The 19,899-nt window shown below is 40.9% G+C and overlaps 1 protein-coding gene across 1 annotated transcript in view; it reads right to left on the bottom strand.

The window, feature by feature from the left end:
- PAWR (pro-apoptotic WT1 regulator) overlaps positions 1-19,899 on the bottom strand; it is a 105,493-nt gene that overhangs the window by 18,152 nt on the left and 67,442 nt on the right. Inside the window, exons 3-4 of the mRNA XM_047788369.1 lie at positions 16,192-16,323; positions 4,953-4,987 (exon numbers count right to left, since the gene is read on the bottom strand). Coding sequence (XP_047644325.1) covers positions 4,953-4,987; positions 16,192-16,323 — 167 coding nt within the window. The remainder of the gene's footprint in view (positions 1-4,952; positions 4,988-16,191; positions 16,324-19,899) is intronic.

Genomic DNA, 19,899 nt, shown 5'->3' with positions numbered 1-19,899 from the left:
ATAAAAATGACACTGACATACAAATTCTAAACAGGGAACAATTACTACTCAGAAACAAAATCAGTACTCTATCCCTATTACATATTAGGGTTGTAAAGAATACTGTCATAATTACGAATAATTGTGTTTCTTGATCTTATTGCCAAACTTAGCTCTGTTTATTCCAAAAACAGAAATGTTTTTAAACCATTTTAAGGGCTAGATATGTACAGTGCAAAACACCCAGAACAAAAGATTGTTTTCTTAACCCCAAAAGATTGTAACATTCTACTCAGGAATGCTAACACAAATCTCTAACTAATACAATTCCAAAAAGAATCCCCTCTGCCCTTAGCTACAACGCTATTCACCGTAATGTTCAGAAAAGAAAAAGAATAAATACTACCATCAAAGATAAATACCACCATTTACTGAAATTTCTCCCCTTCTGGGAATTTCCGTATCTTCTGTTGAAAAACTAGAAGGTGTTGTGTTGGGGGATAAAACACGGTTATGCTACAACTTTCGTGAGAACAAGACTGGCAGCATTATGAGGTTACAGCCAGAGGTATTTTCCACTAAAATAGATATTTTAAAGCTTAGCAATCAGAAGAAATATAAGACTCACGAGTAAAATCCTACTTTGAGAATGGATATCAAGTATTCACAAGTGTTGGATAAATCGTCAAGTTCTTAACCAGCAAGTACATGACTGCCCATGTTTTGACTCTGTTTCACTGTCTTGTTCTAGTGACCTCCAGTCCCACTGTCCCAGACAGCCCCTTACTCGTGGGGATCTTCTCTCTCTTCATCCTTGAAACACAAACACACACTCTCTCTCTCTCTCTCTCTCTCTCTCTCTCACACACACACACACACACACACACAGAGCAACAACTAAGATCAAAATCACTTCTCAAATTCTTTACTAAAACTGTGATATATTCAGTATGGAAAACAGAGAACATGAACCAATATTTTCATTAATTCCACCAACCCAGAGATAACGGCTGTTATATTCTACAATACATTAGTTCATAACCTTTTGAGTAGCAGATCTTTTGACTAGCAGATCCCTTTGAAAATCTGATGAAAATATAGCTCTTCTCCCAGATAAATAAACATTATATTCTTTCACAAAAATTTTAGGAGTTCATTAATAGAGTTCAAGTTAAGAACGCTTTATATATATTATGAGAGTCTTTATTTTTTATTTTTTGTCTTTTGCCTTTTTAGGGCTGCACCTGCGGCACTGGAGGTTCCCAGGCTGGGGGTCCAATCAGAGTTATAGCCACCAGCCTACACCAGAGCCACAGCAACGCCAGACTGGAGCCACATCTGCGACCTACACCACAGCTCACGGCAACACCGGATCTTCAACCCACTGAGCAAGGCCAGGGATCAAACCCGCACCCCCGTGGTTCCTAGTTGGATTCGTTTCCTCTGAGCCATGACGGGAACTCCGTAATCTTTGTTTTATGTCATACCTTTTTTTTGGCCATATCCACAACATAAGGAAGCTTCTGGGCCAGGGATCGAATGGGAGCTAAGCTGCAGCTGCCAAGCTATGCCACAGCTGTGCTGAGGGGGCAGGGCTCGAACCCCAAACCCCTGCAGCCACCTAAGCTGTTGCAGTTGGGTTCTCACCCCACTGGGCTTCGTAGTATGCTCTTCCTCTCCCCACTGACTATAAATAGGTAATGATTTCCCTATGATTATTAGTTTCTATAAGTTTTCTACACAATCAGTGTAATGTCTGTATTACAATTTTACATTAATACATCATAGCTTATAACCTATCTCATTGTTAGAAATCTAAGTTCTTTCAGTTAGGGGCTATCATGCATGCTCATTTCTGGTATTTTAAACATAAGTGAATTATCTAGAGATCACTATAAACTTAACCAAGTAAAGATTCTACTGTGAAAATTACATACTGGAAAAAATCCCACAAAGAGACAATCATTGATCCATCTTTCCTAAACCTTGAGTTTCAGACTCACCTTTCAAGTTACTTAAACAGCAGTTTTAAAAATTAAATACTTAATTTACAGTTTGTAAGAGCACACAACTAGTCTTTTATGGGTGGCGTGTATCCTTTAATGACTTTTTAAGAGTTTGTCTAGCAATCTATACATATAAGTTACTGGATTTATTGAAAATGTCTTCTAATACATAACGCCAAATTAGCCCATTCCTTTTTTCACCTCCATTAATCAGCAGATACCCCTTTCAAGAAAGCATCCATTCTCTACAGTTCGCTACAACTTGCTGACAGATTAATGAAAATAATGAACTGCTGATGTATAATATAACAAATTCTCAGAGATAGCGAACTGATAACTTCAGATGTAGATTTTCAGTTTTATTTTGTGTGTGTGTGTTCAACTATGGGCTGCTATGAGTCAGTGAATAATGACTAGAAACTTACAATTTTTTTTTTTTTGTTTTATAACAGTATTAAATATGGCTAAGCCTTTTTAGAGCTGAAAAGTAACAAACCACATGCTCCAGGCTATGAATGTAAAAGAAGTAACAACTATACAAAGAGGTCACAGTGAAATAATGGTCTAAAAATATTAAAAATAGGAGTTCCTGCTGTGTGCAACTGGCTCCACAGTGGCTCTTACAGCCTCGGGATGAGGTTCCGTGCCTGGCCTGGCACAGTGGGTTAAAGGATCTGGTGTTGCTGTACCTGCAGCATCGGCCACAAGTGCAGATCAGATCCGATGCCTGGCCCCGGAACTCCATACGCTGCAGGGTGGCCCGAAAAATCTTAAATATAAAAACACACACCATGTGAAATCAATTTTCTTCCTGATTTAGTACAATGATATATAAATAAAGCTTTTGGTAAAGATTTCTAAGAAAATTATTCCCCTAATGATTCTAACCAATGCAAATCTGAAAAGTGCCAATTATAACTTAAGGTGTATTATTTAATAAGAACCAAACACACATGAATGATACAACAAACTTAGTAGGTTAGTAAAGTTTATTTTTATTCCCAAACCAAAAACTAATGATAAAAACTTTTTTGGTTTGAGAATATGGCCTGGAAATAGGCCAAATCAAAGCTATTTGACTGGCAATGCTTGTTAGCAAAAGAGAAAAAATCTTTTCCAGGTTAAACTATTTTTGTTAAGTAAAAATTGCCAAGTAATGTATACATGTTAGAAGCTGAAAAGAATCACAAGTTTCATTATACCTATGTCAAAATTATTCAGAAATGAAAATAAAAGCAGCAGTGGTGACAAACATATTAGACCTATTTATGTGACTGTTGATTACCCTGGCCTTGGCTCTTCTAAATAAGTGTTAAACAATGAATTTTATTTATATATTTATTTTTGGCCATGCCCACGGCACGCAGAAGTTCCCGGGCCAGAGACCAAACCCATGCCCCCTGCAGTGACACTGGTGGACCCTTCACCACTGAACCATCAGGGAACTCTCCTAAATTTTATTTATATAATGACTTAGTATTAAAATTAGAGCTCTTTTTAGCCAATGGTTTATTTTAGATGAACTATAACCACCACAACCTTTAACCAAATAGTTTAAACTTGAACACAAAAGTAGAATAAAACAAAGGTTTGTAGAGTACGGATTGAAGTAAACTGTCTGATACAAGAATCTGGGTTCTGAAGTCAGGTTGTCTGAGTTCAGATCTAGATTCTTCTGTTCACTAGTTCACTGTGCACAGTGACGGTATATCCTACCCCTTTCATCCCAGCTTCCTCATCGACAAAATGACAGGAAGTACCATACCTACTGCGCTTACAAGAGGACTGTGCCACGCGACCGAGAGCTCCAGGTAAAGTGCCTTGCACATTATGAGAGCTCGAGAAGGTCTTCCCATACCCTTGAACTTTCAGCACGAGCATGACTACCTCTTCTGCAACCTTTATGGCTTCAACAGGGAAGGAAGCTAATATCCCAGCCATTTTCAGTCACCGATTTCTCCTACCTAATCCTAATTTACTTCCTACACATACGCACCCACACGCGAACCCACTTTTTGGCAAAAGCACTACCCACTGTGTAAGGGGCTCTTAGGGACTTGCTGTGGTCTGAACGTCTGCACCCCTCTGCAAATCCTGACGCTGAAATCTACCGCCCAGAGCCAGGGTGATGGGGGTGGCTCACGCAGGCGGAGTCCTCCTGCGCGGGAGGAAGGCTCCTAGAAGAGACCCCGCCGCGGTCTCCCCTCCTTCCACCAGCGCGAGAAGCCGCCGGTCTGCACGTGGCAAGAGGGCCTTCGCCAGAACACGGCCGCACCGGCTCTGCACCTCGGACCTCCAGCCTCCAGGACTGCGAGAAGCAAGTTTCTGCTGTCTGTGCCCTTTGATTCGAGGAGCCTGAATAAACCAAGTTCAGAATGAACTGTGTGCCCTCCAAATTCACACGCTAAAGCGCTACTGAGAAGCGGGATCTCGGCGAGGTGACGGGGTTTGTGTATATGAGAGCCGTGAGTTGAGCGCTCGTGGGGATCGGCGCCTCTATCCAGAGAGACACCAGGGAAGCCACCCCTCCTTCGCCACCGCTTGAGGACACAGCAGGAAGGCAGCCCTCTTCAAGCCAGAAGAGAGCCCTCTGCAGAGCCAGACGGTGCTGGCACCCTGACTCCGGACTTTAAAGCCTCCAGGACTGAGAGAGGACAAGCCCGTTCTAGCCATCGTGGCTACGGCATCCCAAGCCACACACAGGGAAAAGGACTCTTGGTTTGTTTGTTGTGCCAGGTTCATCAAACCCATACGAACTCATGGCGCACGCAGTTTTCAAAGACTGCAGACTATGTCAGAATAAGTCACGTCAGACACGATGCTCCTGCCGAGGACGTACTTTTACGGCCACGATGTGAACACCTCTTATTTTTCAAACAGCTGCTTGAAACAGTTCATGGTTACGGTCAGCAAGACATTACACTTCCGTCGACAGTGCGCTTTAAGTCACAATTTAAAGATTCTTACCTTTTGTATCTGCCTGAAACTGTCCTAGATGGTTCCTGTAAAGTAAACATAATGACCTATCAGTACGGATGTGTGTATGAGCACACGATTCCAGATTACATAAAACAATGAATAGAGAATGTCAGAACAATCGCCGTTTCTTTTAAAAACTGACACTGCTGGTCAAACAAAACAATACATCTGCGTTTTCACACAAAACCAATCATTTTTTAAAATTACATCTTTAAGTTGGAAGTATTTTAAAAGCATAGAAAATGAAAAAAAAAAAATCATCATTCATCCATCAGCTTAAATCCTTTTGGAAGTCTACGAGCATTAAAAATCCCAATATGTCACCCTTTCAGTCTTTTTTACGCCCTCGATTAAAAAAAAAAAAAGCTACCATTCACAAAATACGTATAATTAAATACATATAATGATTAATGCTTATTTTTAAAGATGGTTGAAAATAAAAAGTGAGAAAGTGCTTTTTATGCTCATTTTAAGCTACTGAAAAAAAAATGCTGAAAGTTAACATTAAGCACTGGGAGGAGAGAACTATTCCTTCACAATTTACCAGGCAGGCATCTCTTTGTTCAGAGTCTTTTTTGTAGTTTCACCTTAATAGCATGGATCAAAATTGAATGGTAAGTCTTCTTAAAAATTCGTAGCTCCTTTTTTCTGGTTTATCATTAAAAACTCCCACGAGAGACCCTGCTAATCTCTCATCTAGGTAAAATCAGAGAATAAGCTCCTATTATATGATCAGATTCTAGACTAAAACGGCAAGTTTTGATTGACTCCATGGTGCAACAAAGAGCCTACCAGTGCAGAAAAACACAGTACAGAAAACCACGTGGTCAAGAGTAAGACCTAGATACACGTTCACCAGACAGGTCGCTCAGGAGCCGTGAGACTGTGGCTACACTATTTAACTTCCACCTATGTTAGTTTCTTCATCTCTTAAATACGAATAACAACGTCTGTTTTACTGGGTTGTTGTAGCAATTCAATGACATAGTGATAAAAACAATCAGCAAAATTTTCTTCTTTAAACTTGACATCTAAGACTTAGGAAAAAACCACCAGGGATATGGAAAAATCTTTACTGAATTTTCTACGTGGAATTTTGATAATCGGACTTGATATTTCCAAACCAATGCACTCCCATGACAACAGCCTAAATCACTTACTTAAGTATAGCTTCATCTCACTTAAGTAAAAACATAAGCTTCTGGAAAGCAGGAACCTCCACCTTTCATTTCTTTTTTTGTCTTTTTTTTTTTGTCTTTTTTTTGCCATTTCTTGGGCCACTCCTGCGGCACATGGAGGTTCCCAGGCTAGCAGGGGTCGAATCGGAGCTGTAGCCCACCGGCCTGTGCCAGAGCCACAGCAACGCAGGATCCAAGCTGCGTCTGCAACCTACACCACAGCTCACGGCAACGCCGGACCCTTAACCCACTGAGCGAGGCCAGCGATCGAACCCGCCACCTCATGGTTCCTAGTCGGATTCGTTAACCACTGAGCCACAACGGGAACTCCCACCTTTCATTTCTTTTTCCCCAAAACCTCAGCTCAAATAGTATGTAATAAATTATAGAAATAACTTCCTCAGTAATCTACAGGTACAGAAAAGCACCACTTTGGAAATAACCAGTTGCAAGAAGGCATCAGGTGACAAGACACTAGCAGTAACCACGTGTGTGAGCCTGACGGCCCCTTAGCAGGAGTACCTCTGGAGGAAGCCAGGCTGTGACAGCTGGGTCAAAGACATTTTAACCCTCCCCGGGCATCAGCTGTTCTTACAGCAGGGACAGTAGCAAAAGCCTATCAAGGAAACTTTAAAATAAAGAGTTCCTTATCTGCCTGTCATTAAAGCATCAGCCCCTAAAGATGAGACACGTGAATCCTTGTACTTTGTACACCACACATGTAAAATAGATCCCCTATTTATAAAAATATGATATCGCTAAGCGAGTAACAAAGAATATACTTCATAAAATCTAGTTTCTAAACTATTTTTGAAACAATAGTAACTCCATCAGAATGGTTATTTAGATGAAGCAGAAAGAAACATTAAAGCTTTGTGCATCCACTCAAAGCACATGTCACTGAATGCAGATAATAATGATGTCATCTAGAACATTTCTCCTGAAGTTTCATCAACAGCATTCCAGCTAACATTTTATCAAGGTTTTCTTTCACAAAATCCCGTAATCTTATTCCATATGAACTAAAGCTTAAGGCATAGATCTTAAATGAGGCCTGTCTAAATATGCGTTAGACAAAATGCCAATCATGCCCTAAGTTTCAAAACAGACTGCTCTCATCTTACTACTGAAATATTTCAAAACATGACATCAGCTTGATTGTCCAGAGCACCTCTTACTGAGATGAAATGAACAGAATAGCTAAATAAGAACAGCCTTTGTTACATTTACTGATTTGTCATAAACAACCTAGCAGTAAATAATATCCCTGACGCTTAAAGTAGGACTTTTCCCCTAAGATGGCAAAACTGAGAGCCGGAAATGTGAAAGGAAGGATGTTTTCAGTGACAGTATACACGACGGCGGTATTACATTTAGACACAACCGTAAATGACCTGAAGTCAGTATCAGACAAGTCTCCATTTCAGTGCATTAACAGAAAATTAAATATCAGTGTTCCACATTTCTTGCAGCTTTTTAAAAAACAACTAGTCACTTAAAACTTGGCTTGAGTTTTCTATATTGTTAGTTTGGCGAAGCTGATAAACTTAAAACTCAGACATACTTGATCAAGTTATTCCATGCTCATGTCCCAGATGTGTAAACAATTAGAACTTACGCCTATTTCTATGTAACTAATTAAGAGGCAAGAGTTGAGATCCTAAGGCAGAGAGACAACACCTGAAGCTTATTGTTTACTGGTCAGATTTGAATACAGTTTTTATTAGATTATACACTTTGAATCTATGTTATTTCACAGGGACTAGTCATCATATTCCACTGCGTAACAATGGAATGCTCCCCTCGTCAGACAGACTATACTGGGACCAGCAGAGACTGCGAGGGATGGTAGCCTGCTCCTCGTGCGTATTCCAAACTGACATTTACAAATGGTTTAAAGCCATCTCTGCGCCCTGCTCGAAAAAAAGAAAATCGCAATGTCCAGTCCCTATAATGAAGTGAAAGGGTCCCTTATAATTTTAAAGAGGAAAATGCTCGATGTTTCGACACAATAATACAAAATTTTATACAAAGATAAATCTTCAGGATCCTGAAAACTGCTTGTAAAAAATACCAATGCTAACACTATACTGGTCTTAAAATTTTCCAAGACTATGTAATCAGACCTTCCAATAACCCCAAAGTCTGTTATACAACTGATTTAAAATATACTTTTCCTGAAATAATCTTCCTTTCAATGGGATGGTTTATATTACCAAAGAGAGGGGAAAGGCCTATGTAGAGCTTAGAAAATGCTGGCGAAGCACAACCTGTTTTGTGCAAGTTTAAATAAAACATGCCACTTCGTTCAAGCTTAGGATGGTCAATGAGGAAACAGCAGGATCATTATCTCCACGGTGCAGCGGCAGACCAGAACTTGCCAAGTATGAACAAATACAAAAGCACATGTGAAAGAAGATCAGACAGAGGCCCAGGAGGATGTAGTAAAATAATACTGATGTTATTCAAATAAACTAATTAGCAACAAAGCCACAGCCCTCAGTAAAACTACGGCGTAGCACAGTAACTGGCTCTCAGGACTAACGTAAAAGACCTGTGCTGGTACAACATACCGTGCACTCCTGAATACACCACCAAAGACGAATGCAGAACAAGACATCGACAACATATAAATGATAAAGAAAGAAAACTCAAAGAAAAACTTTATCAAATTAACAAAGATTTTAAGAGAAAACACGAAGTTACAGCCAACATGTACAACTAGAAAGGGAGTATAACCTTTGAGAACTGTGAGTCACTGTGCTGTACCCCTGTAACTTGCGCAGTATTGCACAGTAACTGTACGTCCCTTAATTTCCTCTAAATAAAAGCTTATCGTGCCCTTCCTTTCCTGAATGATTTAGTCCTGAAGCCATTAGGCGGGGCAGAGCGAGCTGAGGAGGAAGCACAGGGGCCCAAACCAAGGCGTCCGAGCACCGGATGCCACGGCAAGAAGAGCTGCTTGGCAGAGAGGCGGAGTCCAGGCAAAGCGAGGAGCGCATCCGCGCCGCAGGCGCCTGGGCCTCCCCTGAGAAATCGGGGCATGAGCACAGCGAAGGGGAGTCGGCTGAGCGGGCAAGGGCAGTCAGGTCACCCGCCCAGCGGGAAAGGACCGAGAGCCCCGAGCAGGGAGTGGCGGTCGCCCCCTCGGGAGGGCAGCCGGGCATGCGGGCTTCGGAGCCCCGCGGGCACAGAAAGCTCCCTCGGAGCGGAGCGGCGGCCTGGCCGAGGGAACGCACAGCCCCGGCGAGGTGTGCAGTGTCTCCACAGCAGATGGGCCAGAGCCCAAGCAGGACGAGGACCGTCCACACTGAGGGGCAGCCTGGCCTGCAGTGGAGACGGATCCAACAGAGGCCTCGGGCTGCGGAGGAACAGAGCCAGACCACGGAGAAGAGCGGCCTGTCCGTCGCAGGACGGCGGGAGCTGAGCAGGGTAATGATGGCATCTGCCCCCTGGCAGGGGACGCTCAAGCCCAAGAGAGTGAGCAGAGTGAGCACGTGCAAGGAGCACCAGCACGTGACATCGGAACCGCTTGTGGGAGGAGAGCGTGCGGTGCGGGGAAAGGGTGGCCACGGGGATGGCTCTGGTGTCGACACAGACACGTGCGGCCGGCGGCTAGGCAGGCAGGCAAGAGACAGATACACATACACACCTCTGTACACGCAGACACACAGAGTAGGTCTGCGAGGAGAGAAGGAGGAGGAACGGTGATATCTCAATAACATGAACACACCTACAACCCAGATCTTGGCTTTAAAATATCATTTTCCAGTAAAAGGAATCAGGACTCTAGAGAAATAGCTGCTTCCACGACTGGAGTGGGAAAGCTAAAGATGAGTCTGCAGTATCTTATTATGACAGAAAACAAAGAAGTATTCTGAGAATGATGCAGATGTAGCCAAGGATACAAAAGGTTAACAGGGCTCCCACGGGCCAAATCTGGGATAATGTGAAAATTAAAGCAAGGAACGAAGGTTTAAGAGGCGGAACAATGACTCTCAAGTATGTTCACACCCCGATGTCTATAACCTTCGGACGCGTTAAGTTACAGGGCAGCGGGAAAGCAAAGACCCTAAGTGAGGAGGTCACCCTGGGTTATTGGACGGGCCCACTACAATCACAGGGTCATGAAAAGGGAGAAGACAGGGAGAAGGTTAGAGGGAGATACGGCAAAGAACAAATGCCAGAGCTGACTCCGGAGGAGGAAGGCGGCCAAGGAACACAGGGAGCTGCTGGGAGCTGGAGAAGGCGTGGAAATTGATTCTTCCCGAGGGCCACCAAAAACGAATGCAGCTCGGATTTGAGCCTTTGGTTTCAGCCCTTGATTTCAGCCCGGTGAGACTCAAGTAGGACTTCCAACTTGACACAACTGTAAAACAATACATCTGGATTGTTTTAAAGGATACCGAAGTTATGGTAATTTGTTATAGCAGCAATAGAAAACTAATACAGATGGAAAAAGGCACAACCCAGCAGATAAAATAGGTAATACTGGGCCTCTACAGATATAAACAGATGATAGACAAATGAAGAGAAATAAACAGGAAGTTTGATGGGGATTTCTGCCCTCTGTCTACACAGTTCAAAGCACTTAGCCACAAAATACTCACTTAAGAAGGGGCAATGGAGCCTGGCAAACGCCACCTTAATCACATGACCAAAGTGAGCAGCACCAGCAATGGAACAAAGTGAAACCACGTGAGGACAGGGAGGGACCCACAGTGAGAAAAGAGCCCCGATTCCGTGATATTCCTGGCAAGGACCTAAACCCCGAATCCAACGACAGGTAAACATCAGATGACCCAACTTAGAGGTCCTAGCGCAGAACAAATGACCTACACAGTCTTTAAACGTGCGAAGATTAGGAAAGTCAAGATTGCGGAAATGTTTCGGAGTGAAGGAAGCTAAAGAGACACGGCAACGAGTACAAGATGTGATTCTGCATCAGACACTTTCGCTATGATTCAGGACACGATCGGGACAAAGGGCAAGATTCAGAGAGATGAGAATATACTGGATGCGCCCATTTTAATTTCCTGTTTTTTAAGAGTTGTGCTGTGGTGACGCAGGAGACCTTCTCTGCAGAAAATACACAGGGAAGTACTGGGGGTACCAGGGCATCAAGTTAGCAACTTATTCTCAAGCAATTTAAGGGAAAGAAGTGCTCTGTAGAGCACCTACACTTTTACAGTCGGCTCAAGATCGTTTTACAAGGCAAATAAATAAAAGAGAGGAGACATATAAAACTTATAAATGCCCTTGCACAAAATGCCACTGATTACATAAACTGCTACACTCTTCTTCACAAGTAATTGAGTCACTATGTATCAGAAATTTTTTAAACCTTTAAAAGGCTTAATGGCTTTTGGCCCAACAAACTTATCTCTGGTAATCCAGCCAAAGAAAATAATTCAGAACCCAAAAAGTTTCATCTATACAGATGTTAATTCCACTATTACTCATAATAGTAAAAAATGTCAATCACTGAGGATTTCTATTAATTTGCGTCAATCGGTATATAAATTCTTGTCAAATATTGCACATATTGAAAAAGAAAATCTTAGGCCATTTAAAATAATACACAAAGAGCTTTGAATAACATGGAAAAATGTTCATAGTATAACATCTACAAAGACATTTTTGGCAACATTGTTAAAATTACAAACGAACATCCCTTTCACCCAGAAATTCTAGTGCTACAGACATATGTAAAAACAACACATACTGAAAGTTTTTCACCACACATTTGTAACAGCAAAAATGTATATATAACCTAAGCGACCATCCAAGAAATTAGTTAGAAAAATTATGATGCATCTATAAAACAGAGTATTTTGTATTTACCGAAAAGTAATAGGTAAACTCTGTATGTACTATTTTGGAAGTCTCTCCACAATATCAAAGGAAAGGAGCAAGAAGCGAAACAGTGGGCTTAAAAACTAAGAATATAGATACAGATACAGATATCATATAGCTATACATATAGACGGAAGTTTGTTTACAGACCACCTCTGGAAGGATATATAAGAAAATAAAGAGATCCAAAATAAACTAACAGACCACAGACAGGGAGAAAAGACTTGTAGTTGCCAAGAGGGAGGGGGAGGGGAGGGGAGCGGAGGGGGATGTAGGCGTTTGGAGTTAACAGGTGAGAACGACTACATTTAAAATGCACAGACACTGAGGACCTACCGAGCAGAGAGCGCTCTTTCCAATCTCCCGGAGGAGACATGACAGAAGGTCGTACACGTGCCTGGGTCACCCTGCTGTACAGCAGAAACTGGCACAACACTGCAAATCCACTACACTTCAATACACTTATTTTTATTTGTTTTTATATCTATTTTGCTTCTTAGGGCCCCATCCACAGCATATGGAGGTTCCCAGGCTAGGGGTCCAATCGGAGCCACAGCTGCCAGCCTACACCACAGCCACAGCAATGCAGGATCCAAGCCGTGTCTGCGACCTACACCACAGCTCATGGCAACACCAGATCCTTAATCCACTGAGTGAGGCCTGGGATCAAACCTGCAACCTCATGGTTCCTAGTCAGATTCGTTTCCGCTATGCCACAACGGGGATAGAAGGAGAGAGGTGGCCTTTTTCGACCCAGGGAGCTGAAGGCTTTGAGGGGAGGGAGGGGACAAGGCGTGAGAGGAGAGGAGAGGAGAGGGGAAGAAAGGAAGAAAGGAAAGGAAGGAAGGAAGAGAAAGGAGAAGAGAAGAAAGGAAAGGAGAAGAAAGGAAGAAAGGAAGGAAAGAGGAAAGGAAAGGAAAGGAAAGGAAAGGAAAAGGAAGGAAGGAAGGAAGGAAGGAAGGAAGAGAGAAAGAAAGAAAGAAAGAAAGAAAGAAAGAAAGAAAGAAAGAAAGAAAGAAAGACCTTCAACCCAAGAAGTCAAGACGAAGAGAAAGAAAGAAAAAGATAAGAAAGACAAGAAACCAACTCGATGACAAGACTCAATCGCCAAAGAAAAGAAAGAAAAGATGACCAAGAACACAAGAAAAGTAAAAGACCAAGGAGATAGAAGATAAATAGGCTAAAGAAAAGGAAAGAAAGAACAGAAGAAAGAAAAAAGCAAAGTAAAGATAAGAACGAAAGAAAGAAAGAAAGTAAAAAAAGAAAAAAGATAAAGAAAATTGAAAGAAGAAAAGAAAGAATAGAAAGAGAATAGAAAAGAAAGACAAGAAAGTATAGAAAAGAAAAGCCAAAAGATAAGAAAGAAAGAAAAGAAAGAAAAAAAAAGAAAAAGAAAGAACAGAAAAAAGAAAGAAAAGAAAGAAAGAAAAAAGAAAGAAAAAGAAAAAGAAAATTAAAAGAAAAAAGAGAAGAAAGAAAGACAAGAAAAGAAAGAAGAAAGAAAAGAAAAAGAAAGAAAAAGAAAGAAAAGAAAGAAAGAAGATGAACAGAATAAGAAGAAAGAAGAATGAGAGAAAGAGAAAGAAAGAAGATAAGAAAGGAAAGAAAAGAATAAGAAAGAAAAAGAAGAAAGAAAGAAAGAAAGAAAGAAAAGAAAGAAAGAAAGAAAGAAAGAAAGAAAGAAAGAAAGAAAGAAAGAAAAGAAAGAAAGAATTTGTTGCTTCCAAAGAAGGTAACGAGGTAGTGGAGAGATTTTTTTTATCATATACCTTTTTGCGCTTTTTCCATTTTTTACCATGTGATTATATATGCTTCTTTTTAAATTAATTAAGCCTAAGGTTCAAAATTTTATAAACAGTTTATAAAAAGAGAGAGTAAAGAAAGAAACCAAACTAGGTAATTTCCCCTGTCTTTCACATTTTCATTACTTTTCAAATTTTCCATTCATCATGTATTATTCAATCAGAGAATTACTCTATTACTTTAAAAACCAGCATGGTTATCTGGGAAAAACATGGTTAAGTGTGTAAGATCATGTCTAAAAGTGTAAGAAAAATTTTAAAGGCTCAATTTTATTACCACTACTCCATATTATTTGAAAAATGCCAAACAGAAACTTAAAATACTCTAACCTTTCACAAAGCATACCACATTATATTTGCCGAATTCATATTCACATTTCATTCTTCATTTTTAAAAATTTGTTTCTCTAAATGGCTCAGACTCACATAGATTATGCTAAGAAATTAAACCTTTCTGTCCTATTCAAAAAAGCCTTAAAATAACCAATAATGCCAATATTTTCTTTTTCTCTTTTTGTTGTTTTTGAATTTGACGTTGTAAATACAATCTATTCTGTATGAGTAAAAGAAGGTTCGAGGTTAGGCAGTAACTCGGACAGAGATAAACCTCGTAGACAGAAGAGGTCCTACTCGCATTCCAACGCCAACAGGCAATCTGGGACCAAAGGGGCAACCTCGGCCTCCCTTTCACCCTAAGCACAAAACCTAGAAAACAGACTTAGAACCAAGATCATCAGTGAGTCACATCTCAGTTGCTAAGGAAAACAAAGAAAGGGAAAAAAAAGGAGAGCAAGGAGGGGTGGACCTAGGAAAAACTAGAAAAGTCATAAGAAAGAAAAACCATGGCGTCCTGGCTCTGGCACAGTGGAAGGGGCAGCTTCTCTGCAGCGCCAGGATGCAAGTTCAGTCCCTGGCACGGAACAGTGGGTGAAAGGATGCGACGTTGCGGGACAGGCCACAAATGCTGCTCAGAGCTGAACCCTGGCCGGAGAACGCCACATACCTCAGGCAGTCGAAAGGGAAAAAGGAAAAAAGAAAGGGCAGGGGGAGGAGAGAGAGAGAGAAAGAGGGAGGGAGGGAAGGAAGGAAGGACGGACGGACATAAACTAGCTAAGGCAGAAAGCTCTTCCGAGAGCCCAGACCAGCTGAGGCTGCTCCGCATCTGGGTATGGACTCGGGAACAAGAGAAACCTACGGCTCCCCAGCTTCGAACGGGTAAAGGCTTTGGGCCACAGAAAGAAATCAGCCCTCGTTCTAAAAGCTGCTGCCTGATGCCATGAGTTCGCTAGAGTCAAGTGACAAAACCAAGAACTGAAACCAGGTCTAGACCCTTAATCAAAATGCTACATTATCTCTACACCAACAAATTAATCAAGGCTATTTCTTTACCTGGAATAAGCACCGATTTAATTTCAACTTTTTTGTAACATACGAAGACAAAAGATACAAAGATACTTTAGAGTATGCACTGTCACAGAGGTGCTAAGAAAAGCACTTCAGAACACTTCACAATATTTTGTCTCTCTCTGCCAAATGCTGTTTATCATAAGCTTACAAATTGAGACAAATTTATAAACCATTTTTTTCATCAATGAAATGGGAAAATGTGTGTGCTACTCAGAAACTCCTTTTAAAATAGGATCATAATAAATGAAACGCATTTTCATAATAAATTTAAAAAGTTAAAGCTGGAACTCTGCAAAGATAATACAGTAGCTTAAGGTCTCAACATGTCATCAAATTAATTTAAAATTAGCTTATATCAAGATCAATCCCAAGTACAGTTTATTTGGAATGATTCTACAGAGCTACTTGTTTTAAACCGAGGCACCTCAGTACCAACAACTCACAATTTCCTGTGCCACAAGAACTCAAGGTAACAAATGATTTGAAACTCACTTAAATTTTCTTTTAAAAAGTATTTTATAATTACACAGAAATAAGAATGTTTCTGGCAATAAAATACAAGTGTGTTTTTATTATTATGTTTAAACATCTGACTTTGTAGAAACTTGTTATTCAGCTCTTTATTTGCTACACAATTCTAATGCAAAAATCAGCCTAGAGCAGAACTGTCCACTCCCTTAAATTCACTAATCCTTACTGTTTTAAGATCAAAAAGGTAATTATTTTTCCTGGTCATTTTTATAACTGATACTGTTTAAACCTGGTTAGTCAGGCAGTTAGAAGGTATTCATTGACCAGGAACTAAGGAACCAATACTGCTTATGGCAAAAAGGATTTGGATATAAGGAGGATCCGTGGTTAAATCCAAGGAATACACTGCAACGGAGTCGATGCAACCAAGATGAAACTGGAAAAATTATTAGCAGTAACTTAAAAATTGTCATTAAAAATCACCATGACATTCTAGAATTTTTAAATACTCACTTGCAGCAGGTAGGAACTTCCTGGATCTAGTAAGCTAACAGCCTCATTTTGCATCGTGTTCTGTTGTGTAATTGCATCTTCTCGTTTTCTCTCTTTCTGCCCAGCTTCATCATCTTCATATTCATCTAAGCACTGCAAGAAATAATAGTTTCCATTTTACTTCCATATGATATTAGTAAAACATTTTGAGAGTATGTGAAGATATATTTGATAACGTCGAGAAATGTTTGCGCGTTCAGAAACTTTACACAGTAGGTGTTCCTCTCAGTAGCAGGTACATTTCATTCCTATAAACTAAATTATCTGCTCAAAACACAAACCTCCACATTCCCAGGCCTGCCAACGTATATCCCTTCTCCAGGCTCTAACTATCAGTGACAAGGTTTGCTTAAAGGTAGGGTTCACTCACTCTTTAAAACGGTCCATCGTCAACGAAACAGACTTTCTATCTTAAGGCGCTTTTTGGAGGTAACAAAAGACAGAGCACACAGACATGGACGGCAGGGTCTAACTGATGGTGAGATGTGTGTGTGTGTGCTTGCACACCTACAGACAACAATGACAAAGGCCACTATCTAGCTTAAGAGTTCCTATAAGTATTTTCACCTGGGGAGCAAATCTTCTGCAAAGACTTTATAGAGGAACTCATAATACAAAGAATGAGTTTAATTTGGAATTGCAGATATGGGGAAAAAAAAAAGAATTTCGGATTAAGCGTATATGGAAAAGCTCACAGGAAAGGGTGCTGTTTAAAAAGCTAAATCAACACCTGCATTAGCTATCTCCAGACTCCTTACGTGAAAAAAAAAAAAAAAACACCACCACCACCCACAAAAAGAAACGAAATTCTACCCATTACACCCACTGTGAAATGGTCATCTGTTCCACGTAATTGAACTTATTCTTAACCAATACACTGTCCTCGTGTGTCCTGTGAGAGACCGAAAAAGTAATGTCCCTGCAGGCACCCTGTAAACACTGAGACGCTGACCAGACCACAGAATGGCAGGAAAGAGAAGAAGGTTTACCAACTGTGCACAGAGAAGAGAAAGACTGAGGCCACGGCGCAAACCATGAAGGATCTAGAACAGGATAACACAGCAGATAAACAGCACATTCAAAGACACAAGGTCCACGATTGCGAGTACAGAAGAAAGCATCCGTCTGAGACGGAGTCTTCAATTAGGACGATGCAGAGAGAAAGCTGGTGGACAGATGGAAGGAATGAATTAAAGAAACACGGAGGCTGAGATGGCGAAGAATGTTCAGGGTCTCCTCCTGTCCTGCCAGCGAGAACAGGTGTCACGTGGTCCTCAGCTCCTCACCCCGTGGGAGCCGGGACTGAGACGAATGAAGCGAGGAGGAACCTGGGAACACCGTGCCTACTGCCACTGCTGTGCGTACCAACCTCTTCCCGACTCTGACCCGGGAGCTTCGTGCCCTCTGCCAGGATCCGTGTAACAAGAGCAGGTAACACATTAGCGTACAAGCAAGGTGAGACCTCAGACCCTTCACACTCCTTAACAGAGGCGAGGACTGGAAAGGCATATTACGCCCTAATCACAAAGAAACATAAATAACAAATAGCCTGAAGAATCTGGACTTTTCATCACATAGCACAGAAAGGTGTTACAGGGCTACAATTCCCTGGAATGTTCAGTAAAACATGACCAAACTGACTTGAGTAAAAGAACTTGTATGTAGCCGTGCAGGGTTCTCATTAACTGGGACAGGGACCAAAAGTGGAGAGACGAGCACAGTAGGAACAGTAGGAAATTTCCAACACAAGGAAAGTTGATGTGAAACACACCCTATGAAAAATGACATATCCCAGGCGGAAAACAGAATCAGTTAAAGAAATCTAGCAAAGGGCACCAAAGGTTCAGAAATTAGTCCTGAGTAGAAGAACCATCTCCTTTAAGACTTTTTAAAAGACCTTATCAAACCAACAGACAGTATCATGTTTTATGGCAAAGTATCAACAAAATTTAAAAATAAATACAGACCAAAAAGAAAACAAAAAGACAACTTTCAGAATGGGAGAAAATAGTTTCAAATGATGCAACCGACAAGGGCTTAATCTCTAGAATATATAAACAACTTATACAACCCAACAGCAAAAAAGCCAATCAATCAATGGAAAAATGGGCAAAAGACCTGAACAGACATTTCTCCAAGGAAGATATGCAGATGGCCAGCAAACACATGAAAAAATGCTCAACATCACTGATTATAAGAGAAATGCAAATCAAAACTACCATGAGATATCACCTCACACCAGTCAGAATGGCCATCATTCATAAGTCCACAAATAACAAATGCTGGAGGGAGTGTGGAGAAAAGGGAACCCTCCTGCACTGTTGGTGGGAATGTAAACTGGTACAGCCACTATGGAGAACAGTGTGGAGATACCTTAGAAATCTATACATAGAACTTCCATATGACCCCACAATCCCACTCTTGGGCATCTATCCGGACAAAACTCTACTTAAAAGAGACACATGCACCCACATGTTCATTGCAGCACTATTCACAATAGCCAGGACATGGAAACAACCCAAATGTCCATCGACAGAGGATTGGATTCGGAAGAGGTGGTATATATACACAATGGAATACTACTCAGCCATAAAAAAGAATGACATCATGCCATTTGCAGCAACATGGATGGAACTAGAGAATCTCATACTGAGTGAAATGAGCCAGAAAGATAAGGACAAATACCATATGATATCACTTATAACTGGAATCTAATATCCAGCACAAATGAACATCTCCTTGGAAAGGAAACTCATGGACTTGGAGAAAAGATTTGTGGCTGCCTGATGAGAGGGGGAGGGAGTGGGAGGGATCGGGAGCTTGGGCTTATCAGACACAACTTAGAATAGATTTACAAGGAGATCCTGCTGGGTAGCATTGAGAACTTTGTCTAGATACTCATGTTGCAACAGAACAAAGGGTGGGGAAAAAAAAGGTAATTGTAATGTGTACATGTAAGGATAACTTGATCCCCTTGCTGTACAGTGGGAAAATAAAATAAAATAAAAAAATACAGACTTAAGACCCTGATTCCACCATCAACAGAGGTGTTAACATACTGCTGGAAGTGTTATCCGATAAACCTGGTTAGAAAAATGATATTTTGGCAAGAGAAAAGCAAATTTTCATCACTTTAAATGATCCATTTTTGTCAAGAAAATAACCTAAAAATATTTAAGAATTATTAGTTAAGATGATTTTTCATTATGCATGCAAAATAAATAGCATCTCAACATAATAATAGCTAGATTATATAATTTTGAAGTAACCAGAAAAATAAAAACTTTATGCAAAACTATAAAACTTTACTAAAATAGACTTTACACTAAAATCTTTTTTTTTTTTTTTTTAGGGTCATACCTGAAGCATATAGAAATTCCCAGGCTAGGGGTCCAATTGGAACTATAGCTGCCAGCCTACGCCACAGCAGTGCTGGATCAGAGCTGCATCTACAACCTACACCACAGCTCACGGAACTAGTCAGGTTCATTAACCACTGAGCCACGACAGAAACTCCTAAAATCTATTCTTAAATGAAGAAGAAAAACCTCAGGAGTTCCCATAGTGGCTCAGTTGGAAAGGAAAACGACTAGGAACCGTGAGGACGTGGGTTCGATCCCTGGCCTCACTCAGTGGGTTAAGGATCCAGTGTTGGCCGTGAGCTGTGGT

The sequence above is a fragment of the Phacochoerus africanus genome, chromosome 7, assembly GCF_016906955.1.
Source record: "Phacochoerus africanus isolate WHEZ1 chromosome 7, ROS_Pafr_v1, whole genome shotgun sequence".
Classification (NCBI taxonomy): Eukaryota; Metazoa; Chordata; class Mammalia; order Artiodactyla; family Suidae; genus Phacochoerus; species Phacochoerus africanus.
This window is presented reverse-complemented; position numbering and strand designations above follow the sequence as displayed.